The 26,055-nt window shown below is 47.6% G+C and overlaps 1 protein-coding gene across 1 annotated transcript in view; it reads left to right on the top strand.

The window, feature by feature from the left end:
- Positions 1-9,311: 9,311 nt before the first annotated feature.
- LOC149433924 (rhombotin-1) overlaps positions 9,312-26,055 on the top strand; it is a 180,249-nt gene continuing 163,505 nt past the window's right edge. Inside the window, exon 1 of the mRNA XM_089664282.1 lies at positions 9,312-9,782. Within this exon, the coding sequence (XP_089520408.1) occupies positions 9,761-9,782 (22 nt within the window). The 5' untranslated portion in view covers positions 9,312-9,760. The remainder of the gene's footprint in view (positions 9,783-26,055) is intronic.

Consider the following 26,055-nt stretch of genomic DNA (forward strand, 5'->3'; position numbering starts at 1 on the left):
TCATGGGGCTCCCTACTGACCCCGGGCCCTCGGGCAGTGCCTGAGTTTCCAAATGGTCAGTCCGCCCCTGGTAGTGTCACACTCTAAGTCCATTCCGTATATTCTGTAACCATGACATCACTATGACATCACTATGACATCACTATAGGTCCCCATTGCTTGTGTAGAATGAGTATGGCTGACATTGGCAGTCCCAGCCCCCCCCCCCCATAGAGGACTGGGGTCTATTTTTATGGCCACTCCATTTATTATTAAAAAAAAAAAGAATTGCAACAATCATTCTAAAATACTGACACTACCCCCCCTCCCCCTCTCCCCCCCCCCCCCCTCAGGGCGCTGCAGCGAGGACGCCAAGAAAGCGACGCTCGTGTCTTTAGTCAGCTTGGCAATGCCGCCACCAGCTGCTGCCTCCATTCATGTCGCCGGCAAGGTGCACTTTGAAGATAATACGCGGAATCGCCAAAAGGGGCAACTTCTCCGCTGACAGAGCCTGTGTGGCAAATCCAGAGCGCCGGATTAAGAAAAACCACGGCGGATTCCAAATTCACAAACATAAAACAAAGGCGAGGAAAGAAAATAATCCGCGCAGGGAAAGATATCGCGGCGCCAAAAGGAGGCGAAAAAAACAAACAAAATTATACAGGAAAAAAAACCTCCAAAAAAATGCAGTTCTGAGGAAAGCGAAGATTTATCCAAAAGCCGTCTAGATTAACAGACGGCGATGTGAAGTCCCCAAAGGGGGCGGCGCCCATCTTACGCAGTCTGCTCGTTAGCCCCTTTGTGGTAGCAATAAAGTTAAATGGAAAAAAGTGTAAAAAAAAAAAATAATAATAATAATATATAAAATAATAGTAATAATAATAAAAAATAGACCCCTGATGTCTTCATAAAGAGGACTTGTCACCTGCCCAAAGCGATCACAAGGGGGCTTTTTAGCCTCCTTGTGAAAACAAAAAAGTTAAATGAAAAAAAGTGTAAAAATAATAAAATAAAATAATAATATATATAATAATAGTAATAATAATAATAATTATTATTATTAATAATAATAATAATAATAATAATAAAAAATAGACCCCTGATGTCTTCATAAAGAGGACTTGTCACCTGCCCAAAGCGATCACAAGGGGGCTTGTTAGCCTCTTTGTGAAAACAATAAAGTTAAATGAAAAAAAGTGTAAAAATAATAAAATAAAATAATAATATATAAAATAATAGTAATAATAATAATTATTATTAATAATAATAAAAAATAGACCCCTGATGTCTTCATAAAGAGGACTTGTCACCTGCCCAGAGCGATCACAAGGGGGCTTGTTAGCCTCTTTGTGAAAACAATAAAGTTAAATGAAAAAAGTGTAAAAATAATAAAATAATAATAATATATAAAATAATAGTAATAATAATAACTATTATTATTATTATTAATAATAATAATAATAATAATAATAATAAATAGACCCCTGATGTCTTCATAAAGAGGACTTGTCACCTGCCCAAAGCGATCACAAGGGGGCTTGTTAGCCTCCTTGTGAAAACAATAAAGTTAAATGAAAAAAAGTGTAAAAAAAATAAATAAATAAAAATAATTTAAAAAAATAGACCCCTGATGTCCTCATAAGGAGTACCTTTCACCTGCTCAAAACAAACACAAGGATACTTGTTAGCCCCCTTGTGATAGCAGTAAAGTTAAAAAGCAAAAAAAAGTGTAAAAAAGAACTAAATAAAATAAATAAAAATAATAATAATGAAAAAAAAAAGACCCCTGATGTCCCCATAAAGAGTACCTGTCACCTGCTCAAAGCTATCACAATGGGGATTGTTAGCCCCCTTGTGATAGCAATAAAGTTAAATGAAAAAAAAAATATTTTTTTTTAAAAACCTGCCACTTGCCCAATGCTATCACAAGGCGACTTGTTAGTCCCTTTGTGATAGCAATAAAGTTAAATAAAAAAAGGGGGACACAATAAAATAAATAAAAATTATGAAAAAATAGACCCCTGATTTCCCCATAAAGAGCACCTGTCACCTGCACTAAGCTATCACAAGGAGATCGTTAGCCCCCTTGTGGTAGCAATAAAGTTAAATGAAAAAAAGTGTAAAAAAAATAAATAAATAAAAATAATTTTAAAAAATAGACCCCTGATGTCCTCATAGGAGTACATTTCACCTGCTCAAAACAAACACAAGGAGACTTGTTAGCCTCCTTGTGATAGCAGTAAAGTTAAATACAAAAAGGGGGACACAATAAAATAAAATAAATAAAAATTATGAACAAATAGACCCCTGATTTCCTCTTAAAGAGCACCTGTCACCTGCTCTAAGCTATCACAAGGGGATTGTTAGCCCCCTTGTGATAGCAATAAAGTTAAATGAAAAAAAAAAGTGTAAAAAATAAAAATAAAATAAATAAAAATAATAAATAAAACATATTAGACCCCTGATAAATAAAAACAATAAAAAACAGACCCCCTGATGTCTCCACACGGAGTACCTGTCACTCTCCCAATGCTGTCACAAGGAAGGAGACTCGCTAGCCCCTTTGTGATAGCAATAACTGTAATTATAAAAAGGGGAACACAAGTAAATAAAATAAATAAAAATTATTAAAAAATAGACCCCTGATTTCCCCATAAAGAGTACCTGTCACCTGCTCTAAGCTATCACAAGGGGATCGTTAGCCCCCTTGTGATAGCAATAAAGTTAAATGAAAAAAAAAAGTGTAAAAAATAAAAATAAAATAAATAAAAATAATAAATAAAACATATTAGACCCCTGATAAATAAAAACAATAAAAAACTGGCCCCCTGATGTCTCCACACGGAGTACCTGTCACTCTCCCAATGCTGTCACAAGGAAGGAGACTCGCTAGCCCCTTTGTGATAGCAATAACTGTAATTATAAAAAGGGGAACACAAGTAAATAAAATAAATAAAAATTATTAAAAATTAGACCCCTGATTTCCCCATAAAGAGTACCTGTCATCTGCCCAAAGCGATCACAAAGGCTTGTTAGCCTCCTTGTGATAGCAATAAAGTCAAATGAAAAAAAAAAGTGTAAAAAAATAAAATAAAAATAATAAAAAATATTAGACCCCTGATGTCTCCAAAAAGAGTACCTGTCACCTGGGGAAAGCTGAAATGATATGGGGGGGTAGCACCTGCCCTCCTGTATGGGGGGGCCCCATACGTTTAGTGGGGGGGTCCAGAGTGGCGTTTCTATGGGGGTGCAGCAGGCGCAGCCAGAGGTGGTGACACCGGTCCCCATTTACGAGGCGCGGCTGTCATTCTCTCAGAGGGCCGTCTGCGGGAGGCAGGACAGCGCTGGATATGAGTTAACAGCAGGTGATTGGTTGTTAGGATGCAGGGTGGTCCTAGCAACCAATCACCAGTGATGTGGGGGGGGGGCTGAGGAAAGTAATGGGGAGTTGAAAAGGGGGGAAGCTGAGGACAGAAACAGAGTGTTGTAAGGAGGGGGGCTGAGGACAGTAATGGGACAATTGGGGGGTGGGGGTGGTAGCTGAGGACAGTAATGGGACAATTGGGGGGTGGGGGTGGTAGCTGAGGACAGTAATGGGGCATTTGGGGGGGGGGAGCTGAGGACAGTAATGGGGCATTTGGGGGGGGGGGGGAGCTGAGGACAGTAATGGGGCATTTGGGGGGGGGGGAGCTGAGGACAGTAATGGGGCATTTGGGGGGGGGAGCTGAGGACAGTAATGGGACATTGTGGGGGTGGGAGCTGAGGACAGTAATGGGACATTGTGGGGGTGGGAGCTGAGGACAGTAATGGGGAGCTGTGGGGGGGGTAGCTGAGGACAGTAGTAGGGTGTTGTTGTGGGGAGGGGGAAGAGGAAGCTAAAGAACAGTAATTGGGGGCCTTCGGACAGTGATGGGGAGATAAGGACAGTAATTTGGGGACTGGGGATAGCAATTGGGATTACTGGGGACAGTAATGGCGGGCTGAGTACATTATTGGGGGGACTGAGAATAATTTGGGGACTAGGGACAGTAACTGGGGGGCCTGAGAACAGTAATTGGGGGGATTAAGGACAGTAATGGGGTCACTTAGGACATTATTGGGGGGGGATTGAGGACAGTAATGGGGTCACTGAGGACATTATTGGGGGGGGGATTGAGGACAGTAATGGGGTCACTGAGGACATTATTGGGGGGGGGATTGAGGACAGTAATGGGGTCACTGAGGACATCAACAGGGAGAGAGCCGCACCAATGTGCTAACCTGCTCAGTGCCATACTGCCTGTCCTGCTGGAAGGAGGGTGGGTGGGGGTGGGGGGTGACACCACGCTTTGCTGCATCAGGTGACACCAACCCTAGTGACACCATTGGGTGCAATTACCGAAACCACTCCCCCTGTAGCCCTCCTTGTGTTGATGACTGAACAGGGGGCCTCAGACTAGAGAGCTTCCTTGATCTCTTCCTCAAATGTTGGGTGTCTGTTTAGACCCCTGATATCTCACCCCCTCCCCCCCCCCCCCCCTACAGGGCTGTTCAAAAAATTAAAAAAAAAACTTGTAAAAGTCTTGTCAGCTAGGCTCTGAGGGGCCCCGGGATTTCCAACAGAAGTTAACCGTCGGCTCTTTATAACGCCTGTTCCTCTTAGACTCTGTCAGTCATTTATTCGATGAGAGTTTATTGGAGCAAATCTGAGGGAGGGTTGGAGATCACAGGACAGCCGAGAGTGTCTACAGTTCCTTCCATGGAGAAGACCAAACATGACTTCAGTTCCTCTCACAGACCGGAGGAGATCGGCAATATTTGATGGTGAAGTGGGTGGTTCTGTGGGGTCTCCTGGCAGCCGCTTGTCATCAGCCCCCCAGGACTCATAGACAGGGAAGTTCCTTCTGCAGGAGGCCCCTTATCAGGTCATCCTTCTGCTCCCCTCATCCTGGAGGCCCCTTATCAGGTCATCCTTCTGCTCCCCTCATCCTGGAGGCCCCTTATCAGGTCATCCTTCTGCTCCCCTCATCCTGGAGGCCCCTTATCAGGTCATCCTTCTGCTCCCCTCATCCTGGAGGCCCCTTATCAGGTCATCCTTCTGCTCCCCTCATCCTGGAGGCCCCTTATCAGGTCATCCTTCTGCTCCCCTCATCCTGGAGGCCCCTTATCAGGTCATCCTTCTGCTCCCCTCATCCTGGAGGCCCCTTATCAGGTCATCCTTCTGCTCCCCTCATCCTGGAGGCCCCTTATCAGGTCATCCTTCTGCTCCCCTCATCCTGGAGGCCCCTTATCAGGTCATCCTTCTGCTCCCCTCATCCTGGAGGCCCCTTATCAGGTCATCCTTCTGCTCCCCTCATCCTGGAGGCCCCTTATCAGGTCATCCTTCTGCTCCCCTCATCCTGGAGGCCCCTTATCAGGTCATCCTTCTGCTCCCCTCATCCTGGAGGCCCCTTATCAGGTCATCCTTCTGCTCCCCTCATTCTGGAGGCCCCTTATCAGGTCATCCTTCTGCTCCCCTCATCCTGGAGGCCCCTTATCAGGTCATCCTTCTGCTCCCCTCATCCTGGAGGCCCCTTATCAGGTCATCCTTCTGCTCCCCTCATCCTGGAGGCCCCTTATCAGATCATCCTTCTGCTCCCCTCATCCTGGAGGCCCCTTCTCAGGTCATCCTTCTGCTCCCCTCATCCTGGAGGTCCCTTATCAGATCATCCTTCTGCTCCCCTCATCCTGGAGGCCCCTTATCAAGTCAACCTTCTGCTCCCCGCATCCTGGAGGCCCCTTATCAGGTCATCCTTCTGCTCCCCTCATCCTGGAGGCCCCTTATCAGATCATCCTTCTGCTCCCCTCATCCTGGAGGCCCCTTATCAGATCATCCTTCTGCTCCCCTCATCCTGGAGGCCCCTTATCAGGTCATCCTTCTGCTCCCCTCATCCTGGAGGTCCCTTATCAGATCATCCTTCTGCTCCCCTCATCCTGGAGGCCCCTTATCAGGTCATCCTTCTGCTCCCCGCATCCTGGAGGCCCCTTATCAGGTCATCCTTCTGCTCCCCTCATCCTGGAGGCCCCTTATCAGGTCATCCTTCTGCTCCCCTCATCCTGGAGGCCCCTTATCAGGTCATCCTTCTGCTCCCCTCATCCTGGAGGCCCCTTATCAGGTCATCCTTCTGCTCCCCTCATCCTGGAGGCACCTTATCAGATCATCCTTCTGCTCCCCTCATCCTGGAGGCCCCTTATCAGGTCATCCTTCTGCTCCCCTCATCCTGGAGGTCCCTTATCAGGTCATCCTTCTGCTCCCCTCATCCTGGAGGCCCCTTATTAAGTCAACCTTCTGCTCCCCGCATCCTGGAGGCCCCTTATCAGGTCATCCTTCTGCTCCCCTCATCCTGGAGGCCCCTTATCAGGTCATTCTTCTGCTGCCCTCATCCTGGAGGCCCCTTATCAGGTCATCCTTCTGCTCCCCTCATCCTGGAGGCCCCTTATCAGGTCATCCTTCTGCTCCCCTCATCCTGGAGGCACCTTATCAGATCATCCTTCTGCTCCCCTCATCCTGGAGGCCCCTTATCAGGTCATCCTTCTGCTCCCCTCATCCTGGAGGCACCTTCTGGAAGGGCAGCATCAAACTTCAGGCCTATGGACCCCGACCTGCCTCCTAGTGGAAGTCCTCACCACAGCAGTCCTGGGAGGTTCCGATAATCAGTACACGTCCTCCCCAGATCAAAGCCTGGGGGGCAAGAGAGTTTCCGGGAAGTTCCCTCAAATATGTATACCCTCCCCCAGCATGCATCATTGGCCATACACCTCCTGGTGGTTGGCTGGGTCAATCTACCCATAACTCTGGGTGTTGTCATCTTCCAACAGGGGCGGACTGGCAACTCATGGGGCCCCCGGGCAATAGGGGATTATGGGGCCCTGTGTCCTCGCCCACACTCAAACCACACCCAAAAAGCCTATGAAAGGTACCAGGGGCATCTCATAGGGCCCCCTACTGACCCCGGGCCCTCGGGCAGTGTGGTAAGTCTGCCCCTGCCTCCAAGGACACCTCCCAGGGAGGAGGTGGAAGAAAGAGATCACCTGAGGTTAGGTCAAATGTACAGAAAGCCGATTATAAAAGTCAGCCTAGGCTGCATACAGCCTGATCATACAGAATTTAGAGTAGAATTTCTACACAAGGATGGTGGAAACCCCTCATAATGGGCACAGCGGGCGTACAGACCCGGGAACTCAGCACAGGGATGGTGGGAACCCCTCATAATGGGCACAGCGGGTGTACAGACCCGGGAACTCAGCACAGGGATGGTGGGAACCCCTCATAATGGGCACAGCGGGTGTACAGACCCGGGAACTCAGCACATTGATGGTGGGAACCCCTCATAATGGGCACAGTGGGTGTACAGACCCGGGAAATAATTGCAGGGATGGTGGAAACCCCTTATAATACAGACCCGGGAACTCCGCAATAGAACCCTCGAGAGATGTATAATTTGATTTTATTCTTCAACATCCACCAAGCACTGAAACGCGCACTTTGGGTGGACCGATCCTTCAAAGCGCCAAATCCGAGCTTCTCCTCCTCCTCCGCGGCACCATTGATGCGACAGGCACCCGAGGTGACCCGGCGGAGGCTGCAAACCGATCGGTAACGACCCGGGGACCCAATCAGAAACGTTCGTGGAAGCGTTTTCACGGCGAGGGTCCCCTCTGATGAGCAGCTCGGACTGGATGATGAGACGGTGTCATCGCTGTCCCCCTCCCTCCCCACCACACGCACTCACACAGGTACATGCACACGCACTCACACACGCATGCACACGCACTCACACAGGTACACGCACACATGCACTCACGCACACACTCACACAGGTACACGCACACATGCACTCACGGACACGCATGCACACGCACTCACACGCGCACATGCACACACGCACTCACACGCACACACTCTCATGCACACACGCATACATGCACTCACACACGTGCACACGCACTCACACACGCAAACATGCAGTCACACACGCACTCACACACATGCACTCGCACTCACACACGCACTCACACATGTACTCACACATGTTCACACACACACGCACTCACACAGGTGCACACGCACTCACTCACACACATGCACTCGCACTCACACACGCACTCACACATGTTCACACACACACGTGCACACGCACTCACACATGCACTCACACACGCACTCTCGTGCACACACACTCACACGCACTCACACACGTGCACACGCACTCACATATGCACTCACACACGTGCACACGCACTCTTACACGTGCACTCACATGCACACACACGCACTCACACACACACATACACTCACACATGTACTCACACACACACTCACACACGTGCACACGCACTCACACACGCGCTCTCACACGTGCACACGCACTCACACACATGCACACACACACGCACTCACGTGCACACACACACACACGCACTCACACACGTGCACACGCACTCACATATGCACTCACACACGTGCACACGCACTCTTACACGTGCACTCACACGCACTCACACACACACACACATACACTCACACATGTACTCACACACACACTCACACACGTGCACACGCACTCACACACGTGCACATGCACTCACACACACGCACTCTCACACGTGCACACGCACTCACACACATGCACACACACACGCACTCACACACGTGCACACGCACTCACACACGTGCACACGCACTCACACACACACGCTCTCACACGTGCACACGCACTCACACACATGCACACACACACGCACTCACACACGTGCACACGCACTCACACACGTGCACACGCACTCACACACACGCGCTCTCACACGTGCACACGCACTCACACACATGCACACACACACGCACTCATGTGCACACACACTCACACACGCACTCACACACGTGCACACGCACTCACATATGCACTCACACACGTGCACACGCACTCTTACACGTGCACTCACATGCACTCACACACGCACTCACACATACACTCACACATGTACTCACACACACACTCACACACGTGCACACGCACTCGCACACACGCACTCTCACACGTGCACACGCACTCACACACATGCACACACACACACGCACTCACGACTGCGCTTTTGTGTTTTGTTAAAATTAATGAGAAAACTTGCGTGGCCCTCGGGGTAATTAGTGTCCTTGGAGTTAAATAAGCTGATACTTAGACACCCCGCGCACAGCCAATTATGTTTGTGTATTGAATAATTGATTCAAAGGGGGGGGGTGAGGGGGGGGGGAGGGGAGGCCGCTAATCAGATCTCACCGTAATGAATTGATTTAATTAACAAGGGAGATCTTAGGGACTCTGGGAAATGAGCGCAGTTCTCTGGCAGCGGCAGGAAAGCACACAGCACATAAATCGGAGGAGAAAAGCAGCGAAGACGTCTCCTTCCCACCCGCGGAATATTCTTCCTCCTCTCCTCGGGGTTCCAGGCATCGCCTGCCGTTCCAATCGAGGCAGATCACGTTCCGGGAACGCCGGCCGCCTGGAATCCCCCCCCCCTCCACCGAGCCGTCCGAGCCCGGACAGCTCCGCCGGTAGAGCGTCAGCCTTGGTTTACGCCGGAGGAAAGCGTCTTCGCATCGTCCTGAATGTGATCCGAGCTCTCCGGGAGTCGCGCCGTCCTTGTCGCCGGCTGACGGCGGAACGCTCAGCTGCATCGTAGCGTGTCTCGGCTGCCTGGAAAAGACACGCGGAGCCTTCTGGAGACGGAGGCGTCCGAGAGCGGGCTCCCCGCAGCCTCTGGGAGGATGGTGCTGGATAAAGAGGACGGTGAGTGGCTGATTTATTGACTTCCCTCGTTCCCCCGCGACTCGTCTCCCCCGTCCAGATTAGCGCTTCCTAGATGCTTCTGTCACTTTCGCCGCTTCAAGAACGTAAACACAATCGAGTCGCGTCGCCGCAGCGGCCGCTGACAATTGACGTTGATGAAAAAAAAAATTTTTTTTTTTTTTTTGCAGAATTCCATCATCACAAACCAATCCCATCCCCCCCCCTCCACCCCTCTTCCCGTCCAAGCAATTTCTCCCGCTCACCCTCCAATCTCTCTGCGAGATCTCCTCCTAATAAATTGGGTAAAGTGGAAAATAAATCCCGGGGCTACGGCCAAACTAATTTACTTTTTAAATGAGACGCACGTGAAAGGACGCCGCCGCCAGGATTCAAGTTTCGGTCATCCGCAGATTGTGTTGCGGAGGGGGGGGGGGTGGGAGGGAAAATCGTCTCGGAGGAGCGGTAATGAGGGGCAAGTTTGGACGGCTTGACACATTGTATTCCTGCTTGGGATGCAGCAAAAAGAAACAAAGTTGTCAAGTCAATTCTGCAACAATGTGGTCTAGTTAGATCTGCAACAACAATGTCCGGATAATTCCGCAACAACGTTGTCCACTTAGTTTTCCAAATGCCAGAGGTGGGAGAAGTCAGTGAAATTGTGGATTTTCTATCTGTGGGCTATAGAATGCCGGCGAGGGCTATAGAATGCCGGCGAGGGTCGGAGAATGACAGCGAGGGCTAAAGAATGACGGCGAGGGCTATAGAATGACGGTGAGGGCTATAGAATGACGGCGAGGGCTATAGAATGACGGTGAGGGCTATAGAATGACAGCGAGGGCTATAGAATGACGGTGAGGGCTATAGAATGCCGCGAGGGCTATAGAATGACGGCGAGGCTCGGAGAATGACAGCGAGGGCTATAGAATGACGGTGAGGGCTATAGAATGCCGCGAGGGCTATAGAATGACGGCGAGGCTCGGAGAATGATGGCGAGAGCTATAGAATGACAGCGAGGGTTGCAGAATGCTGGCGAGGGCTATAGAATGCTGGCGAGGGGTATAGAATGCTGGCGAGGGGTATAGAATGCCGTTGAGGGGTAGAGAATGCTGGCTAGGGGTAGAGAATGCCGGCGAGGGTCGGAGAATGCCGGCGAGGGCTATAGAATGACGGCGAGGGTCGGAGAATGACAGCGAGGGCTATAGAATGCTGGCTAGGGGTAGAGAATGCCGGCGAGGGTCGGAGAATGCCGGTGAGGGCTATAGAATGACGGCGAGGGTTGGAGAATGACAGCGAGGGCTATAGAATGACGGCGAGGGTTGCAGAATGCTGGCGAGGGCTATAGAATGCTGGCAAGGGCTATAGAATGCCGGCGAGGGCTATAGAATGCCGGCGAGGGCTATAGAATGACAGCGAGGGTTGCAGAATGCTGGCGAGGGCTATAGAATGCTGGCGAGGGGTATAGAATGCTGGCGAGGGGTATAGAATGCCGGCGAGGGGTATAGAATGCTGGCGAGGGGTATAGAATGACAGCGAGGGGTATAGAATGCCGGCGAGGGGTATAGAATGCTGGCGAGGGGTATAGAATACCGGCAAGGGCTATAGAATTCCAGTGAGGGTCGCAGAGTGCCGGCGAGGGCTATAGATTGCCGGCGAGGGGTATAGAATGACGGCGAGGGGTATAGATTTCCGGCGAGGGTTATAGAATGACAGCGAGGGGTATAGAATGATGGCGAGGGGTATAGAATGCCGGCGAGGAGTATAGAATGACAGGGAGGGGTATAGAATGATGGCGAGGGGTATAGAATGACAGGGAGGGGTATAGAATGACAGCGAGGGGTATAGAATGCCGGCGAGGGGTATAGAATGACAGGGAGGGGTATAGAATGACAGGGAGGGGTATAGAATGACAGCGAGGGGTATAGAATGCCGGCGAGGGGTATAGAATGACAGGGAGGGGTATAGAATGCCGGGAGGGGTATAGAATGACAGGGAGGGGTATAGAATGACAGGGAGGGGTATAGAATGACAGCGAGGGGTATAGAATGCCGGTGAGGGGTATAGAATGCCGGTGAGGGGTATAGATTGCCGGCGAGGGGTATAGATTGCCGGCGAGGGGTATAGAATGCCGGCGAGGGGTATAGATTGCCGGCGAGGGGTATAGAATGACAGCGAGGGGTATAGAATGACAGCGAGGGGTATAGAATGCCGGCGAGGGGTATAGATTGCCGGCGAGGGGTATAGATTGCCGGCGAGGGCTATAGATTGCCGGCGAGGGGTATAGAATGACAGCGAGGGGTATAGAATGACAGCGAGGGGTATAGAATGACAGCGAGGGGTATAGAATGACAGCGAGGGGTATAGATTGCTGGCGAGGGGTATAGATTGCTGGCGAGGGGTATAGATTGCTGGCGAGGGGTATAGATTGCCGGCGAGGGGTATAGATTGCCGGCGAGGGGTATAGAATGACAGCGAGGGGTATAGAATGCCGGTGAGGGCCGGAGAAGAAGCGACTTGCAGGCGGCTGAAGGGTTAAGATGTGAGTCTGGCTGGTCACCGGGTCCCACTTACGGCAGCGGCAGCTGGTAACAACGATTGTTCCTCGCCGCTCAGAGACGGTGCCAGCTGAAATAAAAGAATGGCAGAGTAGGATCAGTGTCGATCGAGGCACTTTACGTAAATCCCCCCCCCCAACCCCCCCCCCCCCCCCCCACCTCCAGTCGTCTCCAAAAGATGCTTCTTGCGGCCGGCAATTACTCCCTAATAGCCGGACAGATGTCTGACATTGATCTGCTCTTTAAAAAGGTAGCAATTACCAAAGAGTGCCAACAGCTCCCATTTTTTTTTTTTTGCCTGTTTGATGTGAGAGGCTCCCGGAGCTCTTCGGGGGTTGCAGGTGCGACTCGGCGGCTGTCCTCGCGCTCCACGGCGGCCACGTTGGAAAGAGCACTTGGAAATTAACGTCGTGGATAATGATGACATGAAACGCGGAGAGCCGACACTTTAGCTCGGCTCTGAGAACGGCCGCTGGCTTTCATCTACAATCGGATGTATTTGTCGATCGATTTTTTTTTTTTCTTTCTTGCACATCCGTGGTTGTTCGTTGGTAACATTTGTGCGGTGCCACGTGGCACGACGGTCCTGTATCAATTATTAATGAGGGTAATAAATCATAAGAGCAGGTTTCATCGTCGCTGTTCAGTTTGATCGGTGCTTGAGCAAAGTTCTGCCTTCATTTAGGTGGCGGGGCAGTTACTACGCAAACGTTCGCTGATGATGCCGCGTAAAAACTCGTCCTCATCCGTGACATGTACAGACCAGTCTTCCTTCACCTTCCAGCCTCCGTGTAGTTTGGTCATTAAACAGCGATATTGTATCGGTTGGCATTTCATTTTACAATTTTCTGAATTAATGCCGAACACTTGGAGGAAGTAGTATGAATGACGAGTCTCTGCGCACCGCGACTCCATGTAAGTCATTTTTGGTCAGGTGACCTTTGTTCTAGTTCAGGTGAAACTCAAACAATCTGGTGCATTCATTTATTCATTCATTTATTTCAGTGCAGCAACTTAAAAGGTGACACTAATATATGAGACTCATTCCATGCAAAGCAAGATAGTTCCAGCCGTGATTTGTCATCATTGTGATGATTATGGCTTACAGCTCATGAAAACCCCAAATCCACAATCTCAGAAAATGAGAATATTGTGAAAAGGTGGAATAATCTCGGCTCAAAGTGTCCCACTCTAATCAGCTCATTCAGCCATAACACCTGCAAAGGGTTCCTGAGCCTCTAAATGGTCTCTCAGTCTGGTTCAGTAGGAATCCCAATCATGGGAAAGACTGCTGACCTGACACCATCACTGACACCCTCCATAAGGAGGGAAAGCCTCAAAAGGGAATTGCAGAAGAAGTTGGATGTTCCCAAAGTGCCGTATCAAAGCACATTAATAGAAAGTTATGTGGAAGGGAAAAGTGTGGGAGAAAAAGGTGCACAAGCAGCAGGGATGACCGCAGCCTGGAGAGGATTGTCAGGAAAATGTCATTCAAAAGTGTTGGGGACTTTCACAAGGAGTGGACTGAGGCTGGAGTCAGTGCATCAAGAGCCACCACACACAGAGGGATCCTGGACATGGGCTTCAAATGTCGTATTCCTCTTGTCAAGCCGCTCCTGAACAACAAACAACATCAGAAGCGTCTTACCTGGGCTAAAGAAAAACAGACCTGGTCTGTCCTCAGTGGTCCAAAGTCCTCTTTTCTGATGAGAGCAGCTTTTGCATCACATTTGGAAACCAAGGACCCCGAGTATGGAGGAACAATGGAGAGGCCCAAGGACCCCGAGTATGGAGGAAGAATGGAGAGGCCCAAGGACCCTGAATATGGAGGAAGAATGGAGAGGCACAAGGACCCAGAGTATGGAGGAAGATTGGAAAGGCACAAGGACCCCGAGTATGGAGGAAGAATGGAGAGGCCCAAGGACCCCGAGTATGGAGGAAGAATGGAGAGGCACAAGGACCCCGAGTATGGAGGAAGAATGGAGAGGCCCAAGGACCCCGAGTATGGAGGAAGAATGGAGAGGCCCAAGGACGCCGAGTATGGAGGAAGAATGGAGAGGCCCAAGGACCCCGAGTATGGAGGAAGAATGGAGAGGCACAAGGACCCCGAGTATGGAGGAAGAATGGGGAGGCCCAAGGACCCCGAGTACGGAGGAAGAATGGTGAGGCACAAGGACCCCGAGTATGGAGGAAGAATGGAGAGGCCCAAGGACCCCGAGTATGGAGGAAGAATGGAGAGGCACAAGGACCCCGAGTATGGAGGAAGAATGGAGAGGCCCAAGGACCCCGAGTATGGGGGAAGAATGGAGAGGCCCAAGGACCCCGAGTATGGAGGAAGAATGGAGAGGCACACACTGCAAGATGCTTGAAGTCCAGTGTGAAGTTTCCACAGTCTGTGTTGATTTGGGGAGCCATGTCATCTGCTGGTGTTGGTCCACTGTGCTTCATTAAGTCCAGGGTCAACGCAGCCATCTACCAGGAGATTTTGGAGCACTTCATGCTTCCTTCCACAGACCAGCTTTATGGGGATGCTGACTTCATTTTCCAGCAGGACTTGGCTCCGCCCACACTGCCAAAAGCACCAAAACCTGGTTCAATGACCGTGGGATTACTGTGCTTGATTGGCCAGCAAACTCGCCTGACCTGAACCCCATGGAGAATCTATGGGGCATTGCCAAGAGAAAGATGAGAGACATGAGACCGAACAATGCAGAAGAGCTGAAGGCCGCTATTGAAGCATCCTGGTCTTCCATAACACCTCAGCAGTGCCACAGGCTGATAGCTTCCATGCCACGCTGCATTGAGGCCGTAATTGCTGCAAAAGGGGCCCCAACCAAGTACTGAGTACATATGCAGCTTCTACTTTTCAGAGGTGCGATATTGTTCTATGTACAATCCGTGTTTTATTGATTGCATGGAATATTCTCATTTTCTGAGATTGTGGATTTGGGGTTTTCATGAGCTGTAAGCCATAATCATCACAATGATGACAAATCACGGCTGGAACTATCTTGCTTTGCATGGAATGAGTCTCATATATTAGTGTCACCTTTTAAGTTGCTGCACTGAAATCAATGAATGAATGAATGAATGAATGAATGCACCAGATTCTCATTTTTCGAGTTTCACCTGTATACCAGACTGGTCTAGTTCTCAGTAGCACGTACGTTACAGAATGGTGACCCCCAAATACTTTGGACCCAATTCTGGTTTCTCGGTGTACATTTACCCCAAATACTTTGGACCCAATTCTGGTATCTTGGTGTACATTTACCCCAAATATTTTGGATCCAATTCCGGTTTCTCGGTGTACATTTACCCCAAATACTTTGGACCCAATTCTGGTTTCTCTGTGTACATTTGACCCCAAATATTTTGGACCTAATTCTGGTTTCTCGGTGTACATTTACCCCAAATATTTTGGACCCAATTCTGGTATTTCTGCGTACATTTGACCCCAAATACTTTGGACCCAATTCTGGTGTCCTGATGTATATTTGCTATATGTTCTCGTCCACGGACCACTCTTCTTGCAAGAAGAGGTGACTACCAGGAGCAAAGTTTACTTCTGACTCCTCCCTCGGTCAGGAATTAAAAAGTTTAAATAAATCTTGTTTTATGTTCATAAGGCAAAAGAGGTTTGGAAAACGTCAGATTGGAGTCATTTGGGGGGTTACAAGTAATGGCTCGATCTTCAAAGATACCGATTAATCAATGAAAGAACCTCTTCTCGAATGTTCTGCACAGAAAATGTCTCAATGGAAAGGTGCCATCAATACCATCACTGACAGATAGATAGGAAATTTAGATTCTTAATAAATACAATTTGAACCCTTTAATTTCTAATTCTCAAAAAAAAAAGTGTTACCTTCTTAAGAAGGTGAGATTGGACACCTAAATATGTCCTTAAATCTGCTGCTGTGTATCTGATATGTGCAGATAGTTTGTATTATCGATGCGTTAAATGTTTCCGAATGTAACGATCTTGAATGATGTGGAATTACGTGCGCCATTAAAAATGGATGTCGGCAAAATGTGACAAAATAAAACAGCTGGTGGGATGTGGGAACTCCTGCTGGGAGGGTCAACTGAAAAACCAATGGTGGTAATGGAAGGAACTTGGGAAACTACTGGAAAAATGATTCTCCCTGGCGGGAGGAAGGATAGGTGACCTTCTAGAGGACCACCATGTTTTGGATGAGTTGTCTCCGTGGTGCGCCATACACCTCTCGAGCATCACTGAACTAAAACCATTGCTTGCTGCAGTCCAAAGAGCTTTTTATAGCACGGTGGAAGATGTTGAAAGATCGATTCTTTCCTGCTCTTCGCTGATGCAAGTGGACACCAACAAAATATTGACCCGGTTGGGTAGGTAGGTCATGGTGGCTCCTGGAAATGAACAAAGCCGTTCAGATCGCCCACTGATGGCGGTGACCAAGGTTTTTTTTTTTTTCTGGGATTTTTGAAACAGCAACGACCAGACGTTTGGTAGTTTATCCAGTTTCAAAGGTTCTAAATGAGTGCGTAGAGTCTAGATCCTGCTAGATGTGTTGCATGTATGTGGGGGGGAGGGGGGGGGGGGCTCTCGTGATAATGAAGATCATTCTGGAAAAAGTGAATGCGCAGAAAGAAAAACAGATTCAGTCAACTTCATTGAGGATGTGGAGCAGCTGAGATAAAACTGCCATTTATAAAAAAAAGGCAGTCGAAGAGTGAATAGCTCACCAGTGTAAGTCGATGCCGATGGCCCAAGAAAAGTCTACGTCTGCCATTGGTAACGATGTTGTTTTTCTGATCAGGGGGGGACTGACCATTGGAGAACTCACGCACTGCCCGAGGGCCTGGGGTCAGTAGGGGGCCCCATGAGATGTCCCTGGTACCTTTCATAGGCTTTTTTGGGTGTGATTTGAGTGTGGGCGAGGACACAGGGGCCCCATGATCCCCTATTGCCCGGGGGCCCCATGAGTTGTCAGTCCGCCGCTGGTTCTGACACATCTTGTTGGGTACATTGTATGTTATTCCTGACTTTAATGTATCATTCTGTTAACATTCCTAGTGTTGTTATTGACACGATATTGATCAATGGGTGATCTGCTAATTATTGATCAATAGATGATCTGCTAATTATTGATCAATGGGTGATCTGCTCATTATTGATCGATGGGTGATCTGCTAATTATTGATCAATGGGTGATCTGCTAATTATTGATCAATGGGTGATCTGCTAATTATTGATCAATGGATGATCTGCTAATTATTGATCAATGGATGATCTGCTAATTATTGATCAATGGGTGATCTGCTAATTATTGATCGATGGGTGATCTGCTAATTATTGATCAATGGGTGATCTGCTATTTATTGATCAATAGATGATCTGCTAATTATTGATCAATGGATGATCTGCTAATTATTGATCAATGGATGATCTGCTAATTATTGATCGACGGGTGATCTGCTAATTATTGATCAATGGATGATCTGCTAATTATTGATCAATGGATGATCTGCTAATTATTGATCAATGGGTGATCTGCTAATTATTGATCAATGGGTGATCTGCTATTTATTGATCAATGGATGATCTGCTAATTATTGATCAGTAGATGGTCTGCTAATAATTGATCAATGGGTGATCTTCTAATTATTGATCAATGGGTGATCTGCCAATTATTGATCAATGGATGATATGCTAATTATTGATCAATGGATGATCTGCTAATTATTGATCAATGGGTGATCTGCTAATTATTGATCAATGGGTGGTCTGCTAATTATTGATCAATGGGTGATCTGCTAATTATTGATCAATGGGTGATCTGCTAATTATTGATCAATGAATGATCTGCTAATTATTGATCAATGATAGATCTGCTAATTATTGATCAATGAACGATCTGCCAATGACAGATACATTTCCAATGTCACCAGGTGACTTGAGACCGAATTCAAAATCCCGGCTTCATGGTAGCTTTCTGTGTATGGTACAACGACATGAAGACACGCTTTTCGATGTTAGACTCTTTCTGATCTTCCGAGGCCGAGTCCTCCCCCCCCCCCCCAACTTTCCCGTTGATGTCATAAAATCTGTTGTTAAAGGGATGTAAAAAGATATTTAGTTGTATAAATGCTAAGGATGGAAGACATGAGCTGTTTTTTTTTTCTTTAATAGGAAGGGATCAGACTGGAGTGTTTTTAAAGCTTCAACGATCTTTCGGGGGAAGACTCCTAGGTCTGCATACTTTTCACCAATTTTTGGAAACGGACTATGAAGGGGCCACTGTGGCACCTTTTCAAGTACATTTCCAAAAATGTGTGCAATGACTATTTAGGATGTGATGTCATTTTAACTGCCTATACCCCTCCCTAGGACTACACTGTCGTACCCTCTGGATGAGAATTTTTTTTTTTTGGGGGGGGGTTGAAAATTTGCAAAGGGTTTTTTTGGATTTTTCCATGGATGTATACTATTATTTCTCACATCTACTCAGAACATGGACATGGTTGACCATATGATGTTTTTGGAAGGACTTTTTGTTGGTTGCAAAAATCTTTTGGTGGTTGGAGTTTTCCACCTGCGGTCTCGTGTCTGAGGCTAACTAGGTGTTGTATTGGTCAGGGTATTACTAGCTGCTAGTTCAGTTGTCTAACTCAGTGTTTCTCACCCTATAAAATTATGGACGGTCTTGAGGCACCCTATAAAATTATGGACAGTCTTGAGGCACCCTATAAAATTATGGACAGTCTTGAGGCACCCTATAAAATTATGGACAGTCTTGAGGCACCCTATAAAATTATGGACAGTCTTGAGGCACCCTATAAAATTATGGACAGTCTTGAGGCACCCTTTAAAATTAGAAAGAGAGAGACTCACCTTCACAGCTCCGGACATCCCTGGGAATGAGAATCAGGCTCCGCATACACCATCAAGCAGCCCACAGCCTCTCTCAGATCCCACCTGGTCCCCATGCCACATGTGTCCCTTCTTCTGTCCCTTTTTCCGGGGAGACAATGCTGCCCCCCTGGAGAATGCCGCCCTAGGCAAATGCCTTATTTGCTTTGTGGTAAATACGCCCCTGATTGACGGAGAGGGTCAAACTGGGATGCTGACATCCTCCTTTATCAGCTGATGATGTCATTGGTTGTCAGAACACCGGTGGCTAGAAGCTCGTTAAGGTGCACAATGAAAACCTGTGGCTTCGTGTAACTAAAAGGCCGGCTTGTTCCACCCATACAAGTTTTGGGCAATTTTTGAACCTTTTGCCAAGGTACCCCTGGAGAAACCTCAAGGCACCCTGGTTAAGAAACGCTGGTTTAGCTATCAAGTTTGGTCGTTCTACAGCCTCCTACGATTTACTTAACCACTTCCAGTCCGGACACTTTCCCCCCCTTCCAGTCCGGATACTTTCACCCCCTTCCAGTCCGGACACTTTCACCCCCTTCCAGTCCGGACACTTTCACCCCCTTCCAGTCCGGACACTTTCACCCCCTTCCAGTCCGGACACTTTTCCCCCCTTCCAGTCCGGACACTTTCACCCCCTTCCAGTCCGGACACTTTCCCCCCCCTTCCAGTCCGGATAGTTTCACCCCCTTCCAGTCCAGACACTTCCCCCCCCTTCCAGTCCGGACACTTTTCCCCCCCTTCCAGTCCGGATAGTTTCACCCCCTTCCAGTCCAGACACTTCCCCCCCTTCCAGTCCGGACACTTTTCCCCCCTTCCAGTCCGGATACTTTCACCCCCTTCCAGTCCGGACACTTTCAACCCCTTCCAGTCCGGATACTTTCAACCCCTTCCAGTCCGGACACTTTCCCCCCCTTCCAGTCCGGACACTTTTCCCCCCTTCCAGTCCGGACACTTTCCCCCCCTTCCAGTCCGGATACTTTCACCCCCTTCCAGTCCGGACACTTTCACCCCCTTCCAGTCCGGACACTTTCCCCCCCTTCCAGTCCGGACACTTTCAGCCCCTTCCAGTCCGGACACTTTCCCCCCCCTCCAGTCCGGACACTTTCATCCCCTTCCAGTCTGGACACTTTTCCCCCCTTCCAGTCCGGACACTTTCCCCCCCTTCCAGTCCAGACACTATCCCCCCCCTTCCAGTCCGGATAGTTTCACCCCCTTCCAGTCCAGACACTTCCCCCCCCTTCCAGTCCGGACACTTTTCCCCCCTTCCAGTCCGAATAGTTTCACCCCCTTCCAGTCCGGACACTTTCCCCCCCTTCCAGTCCGGACACTTCCCCCCCCTTCCAGTCCGGACACTTTCCCCCCCTTCCAGTCCGGACACTTTCCCCCCCTTCCAGTCCGGACACTTTCCCCCCCTTCCAGTCCGGACACTTTCCCCCCCCCCCCCTTCCAGTCCGGACATTTTCCCCCCTTCCAGTCCGGATACTTTCACCCCCTTCCAGTCCAGGCCAATTTTCAGCTTTCAGCGCTATCACACTTTGAATGACAATTGCGCGGTCATGCAACACTGTACCCATATGAATTTTTTAGCATTTTTTGAGACAGATAAAGCTTTTTTTTGGTGGTATTTATTTTGTTTTTGCTATATAAATGAAAAAGTCCAAACATTTTTTTAAAAAAAGTGTTTTTCTTATAAAATTTTGCAAATAAATAATCTTTCTTCATAAATCTCGACACAAATGTATTCATCTTTCTTTTTAGTATAAAAAAAAATATAACCCTAATTAGTTATAACCAAAAATTATAATTTTTAAAACATTTTTACATTTTTAATTAATTTTTTTTTATTATTTATGGGTTTTTTTAACATACTGTCACCCTAGCAGTAGGGTCACCATGGTGACACTGTACTACTTGTGGGGGGTGATGAAGATTTTTTTTTTTTTTTTACACTGATTGCTTTTACACCCATAAAGACTGTAAGAGGAATCATATCTCCTTCTCTCTGGCTGCATTCTTGCAGCCATTGAGAAATACTGTGAGAGCTATGATTGGTCACAGCTTGTCACATGGTACAAGGCTGTTGGGAATAGCTCTGTACCATGTGATCTCTGTGATCATTCACAGATTTCACATGTAGTAAGCGATGATGTCAGAAGTGACATCTTGCTTACTCCTATTCATGTGATCACTGATTGGCCAATCAGTGCTCACATGATTGGGACCTCACACAGAGGTCCCGTACAGCGATCGGTGTTCCGCTGTGTCCGGAGGATCGCAGGGAGCATGCACAATACAAAATGGTGGGCGCATGCACTGCCACTGTCTGGCTGTTTATATACATGGGCTGGATGGTAAGTGGTTAACCGAAGCCTCAACCAATAAACCAAGGCTGGCTCACCACCACCATGTCCATTTTTTAAAGTTCTACGCCGGACCAAGAGAAATCACCTTTTTTTTCTGGTCAACCATAAAGCAGAATTCGGCTCTCCCAGGGCCGATCTTCCCGATTATTCTTGTGCCGGCTAACTCTCGCCAGAAATTATCGCGTTCCCACAAACGGCAGAACCCAATTCTACCCGGCTAACCTCACTCGCGGTCCCGTATTTTGCGCTCTCGCCAGCAATGTTCCAAGAGAAATCCCCCTGTTTTTCTGGTCAACCATAAAGCAGAACTCGGCTCTACCAGGGCCGATCTTCCCGATTATTTTTGTTCCGGCTAACTCTCACCATCAATTATCGAGTTCCCACAAACGGCAGAACCCAATTCAACCCGGCTTTGTGTAAATAAAAGGCGGCTTGTTCCACCCTCTGGCTTGTATACAAGTTTTGGGCAATTTTTAGACATTTTGCCAAGGCACCTCTGAAGAAACCTCAAGGCACCCCAGGGTGCCTTGGCACCCTGGTGGAAAAAGGCTGCTCTAGCTATCAGTTTGGTCGTCCTACAGCCTCCTACAATTCACTTAACTGAAGCCTCAACCAATAAACTACGGCAAGCTTACCACCACCATGTACATTTTTTAAAGTTCTACGCCGGACCAAGAGAAATCACCTTTTTTTTTCTGGTCAACCATAAAGCAGAACTCGGCTCTCCCAGGGCCGATCTTCCCGATTATTTTTGTTCTGGCTAACTCTTGCCAGAAATTATCGAGTTCCCACAAACGGCAGAACCCAATTCTACTCGGCTAACCTCACTCGCGGACCCATATTTTGGGCTCTCGCCAGCAATGTTCCAAGAGAAATCCCCTTTTTTTCCTGGTCAACCATAAAGCAGAACTCAGCTCTACCAGGGCCGATCTTCCCGATTATTTTTGTTCCGGCTAACTCTCACCATCAATTATCGAGTTCCCACAAACGGCAGAACCCAATTCAACCCGGCTTTGTGTAAATAAAAGGCGGCTTGTTCCACCCTCTGGCTTGTATACAAGTTTTGGGCAATTTTTAGACATTTTGCCAAGGCACCTCTGAAGAAACCTCAAGGCACCCCAGGGTGCCTTGGCACCCTGGTGGAAAAAGGCTGCTCTAGCTATCAGTTTGGTCGTCCTACAGCCTCCTACAATTCACTTAACTGAAGCCTCAACCAATAAACTACGGCAAGCTCACCACCACCATGTACATTTTTTAAAGTTCTACGCCGGACCAAGAGAAATCACCTTTTTTTTTCTGGTCAACCATAAAGCAGAACTCGGCTCTCCCAGTGCCGATCTTCCCGATTATTTTCGTGCCGGCTAACTATCGCCGGCAATTATCGAGTTCCCAACGGCAGAACCCAATTCTACCCGGCTAACCTCACTCGCGGACCCATATTTTGGGCTCTCGCCAGCAATGTTCCAAGAGAAATCCCCTTTTTTTTCTGGTCAACCATAAAGCAGAACTCGGCTCTCCCAGTGCCGATCTTCCCGATTATTTTTGTGCCGGCTAACTATCGCCGGCAATTATCGAGTTCCCAACGGCAGAACCCAATTCTACCCGGCTAACCTCACTCGCGGACCCATATTTTGGGCTCTCGCCAGCAATGTTCCAAGAGAAATCCCCTTTTTTTTCTGGTCAACCATAAAGCAGAACTCGGCTCTCCCAGTGCCGATCTTCCCGATTATTTTTGTGCCGGCTAACTATCGCCGGCAATTATCGAGTTCCCAACGGCAGAACCCAATTCTACCCGGCTAACCTCACTCGCGGTCCCGGATTTTGCGCTCTCGCCAGCAATGTTCCAAGAGAAATCCCATTTTTTTTCTGGTCAACCATAAAGCAGAACACGGCTCTCCCAGGGCCGATCTTGCTGATTATTTTTGTGCCGGCTAACTCTCGCCGGCAGTTATCGAGTTCCCACAAATTTCATAACCCAATTCTACCCGGCTAACCTCACTGGCAGTCCCGTATTTTGCGCTCTCACCAGAAATGTTCCAGTTCCTACCGTTCCATTCTCGGAGACACTGTGTCATAATTGGAGATTCTCTTTTAAAGCCGTCTATTTTTCATTACGCTGTGATGAATTGAGTTAAAAAAGATTGCGGGGCCCCGCTGATCAATACTTTTTATGCCTAAAGAGGCCTTTAATCTTGTCAGCATCAGTGACATTTTCGGCATCTTTTGCTAAGGGCTACGTGGTGGTGAGCGTGTTTCCACAATGATTGTCAGGAAAGCAGCGGGGAGCTGTCTTCGCAGGCAAAGGCAAGTGGAGAGCAAAGACTGAGATGTGACGGGTCACCGTTCGAGCACCTTCCCGCCTTCTTGAAGCTTTACTCCACTTGGAGAACTCAAAGCAGGAGTTGTGTTGATGCTGCAAAGTGCATTTTTTGCACCGGCGGGTTACCAAGTCTTTAAAGCTCTCTTTTTGTTTTTTTTTTTAAAGGTTCCTTTTTTACTAAATGTGTATTTATTATATATGCGGCGGTATGAAAGGGTCGAGCGTCGGGCCCCGCGCCACCCAGACAAGGACTGGAAGGTCAGAAATGCAGAGAAGGAACACAAAGAAGTCTTCTAGATAATCAGTCGTGTTTATTGTCCATCCAGACGAAAGCCGGGAAGTGACTCTTGGCCCTCCAGTCGTAAAAGTTTTGCAAGAGGAAGACGTTTACTTTCTTGGGTGCGCTTGTCTTTGTTACATTGTACAGCATAAATCTCTTCATCGCAGGATTCAGGTTCAGGCTTTGCTTCCATTTTTTGTTTCTTTTTTTTTTTTTTTGCTCGGTTCACAAAGATAATACACAAGGATGAGGATTGGAACGTCTATAAAGTGACAGTTATTTTCAGCCAGTATGCAAGGATGAGGATTGGAACGTCTATAAAGTGACAGTTATTTTCAGCCAGTATGCAAGGATGAGGATTGGAACGTCTATAAAGTGACAGTTATTTTCAGCCAGTATGCAAGGATGAGGATTGGAACGTCTATAAAGTGACAGTTATTTTCAGCCAGTATGCAAGGATGAGGATTGTAACTTCTAGAAAGCGACAGTTATTTTCTGCTGAGTCACATATTCACCTGGCTAATAATAGCGATCCTTATCCTTGTATTAAAGCCATTGCTCAGTTCACAAAGCTAACACAGAAGGACTTCTCTAAAGTGACAGTTATTTTCAGTCAACATGCAAGAATGAGGATTGTAACTTCTAGAAAGTGACAATAATTTTCAGCTGAGTCATATGTTCACTTGGCTGAAAATAAAGATACTTATCCTTGTATTAAAGCCATTGCTCGGTTCACAAAGCTAACATGCAAGGATGAGGATTGGAACGTCTGTAAAGTGACAGTTATTTTCAGCCAGCATGCAAGGATGAGCATTGTAACTTCTATAAAGTGACATTTATTTTCAGCCAACATGCAAGAATGAGGATTGTAACTTCTGTAAAGCGATAGTTAATTTCAGCCAACATGCAAGAATGAGGATGCTAACTTCTATAAAGTGGCAGTTATTTTCAGCTGAGTCATATGTTCACCTGGCTGAAAATAAAGATACCTATCCTTGTATTAAAGCCATTGCTCGTTTCACAAAGCTAACACACAGAAGGACGAGGATTGGAACGTCTATAAAGTGACAGTTATTTTCAGCCAACATGCAAGGATGAGCATTGTAACTTCTATAAAGTGATAGTAATTTTTAGCCAACATGCAACAACGAGGATTGTAACTTCTATAAAGTGACAGTTATTTTCAGCCAACATGCAAGAATGAGGATTGTAACTTCTGTAAAGCGATAGTTAATTTCAGCCAACATGCAAGAATGAGGATGCTAACTTCTATAAAGTGGCAGTTATTTTCAGCTGAGTCATATGTTCACCTGGCTGAAAATAAAGATACCTATCCTTGTATTAAAGCCATTGCTCGTTTCACAAAGCTAACACACAGAAGGACGAGGATTGGAACGTCTATAAAGTGACAGTTATTTTCAGCCAACATGCAAGGATGAGGATTGTAACTTCTATAAAGTGATAGTAATTTTTAGCCAACATGCAACAACGAGGATTGTAACTTCTATAAAGTGACAGTTATTTTCAGCCATCACGCAAGGATGAGGATTGTAACTTCTAGAAAGTGACAGTCATTTGCACCTGGCTGAAAATAAAGATCCATATCCTTGTATTAAAGCCATTGCTCGGTTCACAAAGCTAACACAGAACGATGAGGATTGGAACGTCTATAAAGTGACAGTTATTTTCAGCCACCATGCAAGGATGAGGATTGGAACTTCTATAAAATGAGTTATTTTCAGCCAACATGCAAGGATCAGGATGCTGACTACAGAAGAGCATGTTGGAGAAAAAGAACTCTTGTCCAGGTCCCACTTTTTGATTTATAGGTGCTGTAAGGGACAGGAATAATTT

This window comes from Staurois parvus, unplaced genomic scaffold (assembly GCF_062004578.1).
Source record: "Staurois parvus isolate SC_StPar_1 unplaced genomic scaffold, SC_StPar_1.0 ptg001878l, whole genome shotgun sequence".
In the NCBI taxonomy this organism is placed as follows: domain Eukaryota; kingdom Metazoa; phylum Chordata; class Amphibia; order Anura; family Ranidae; genus Staurois; species Staurois parvus.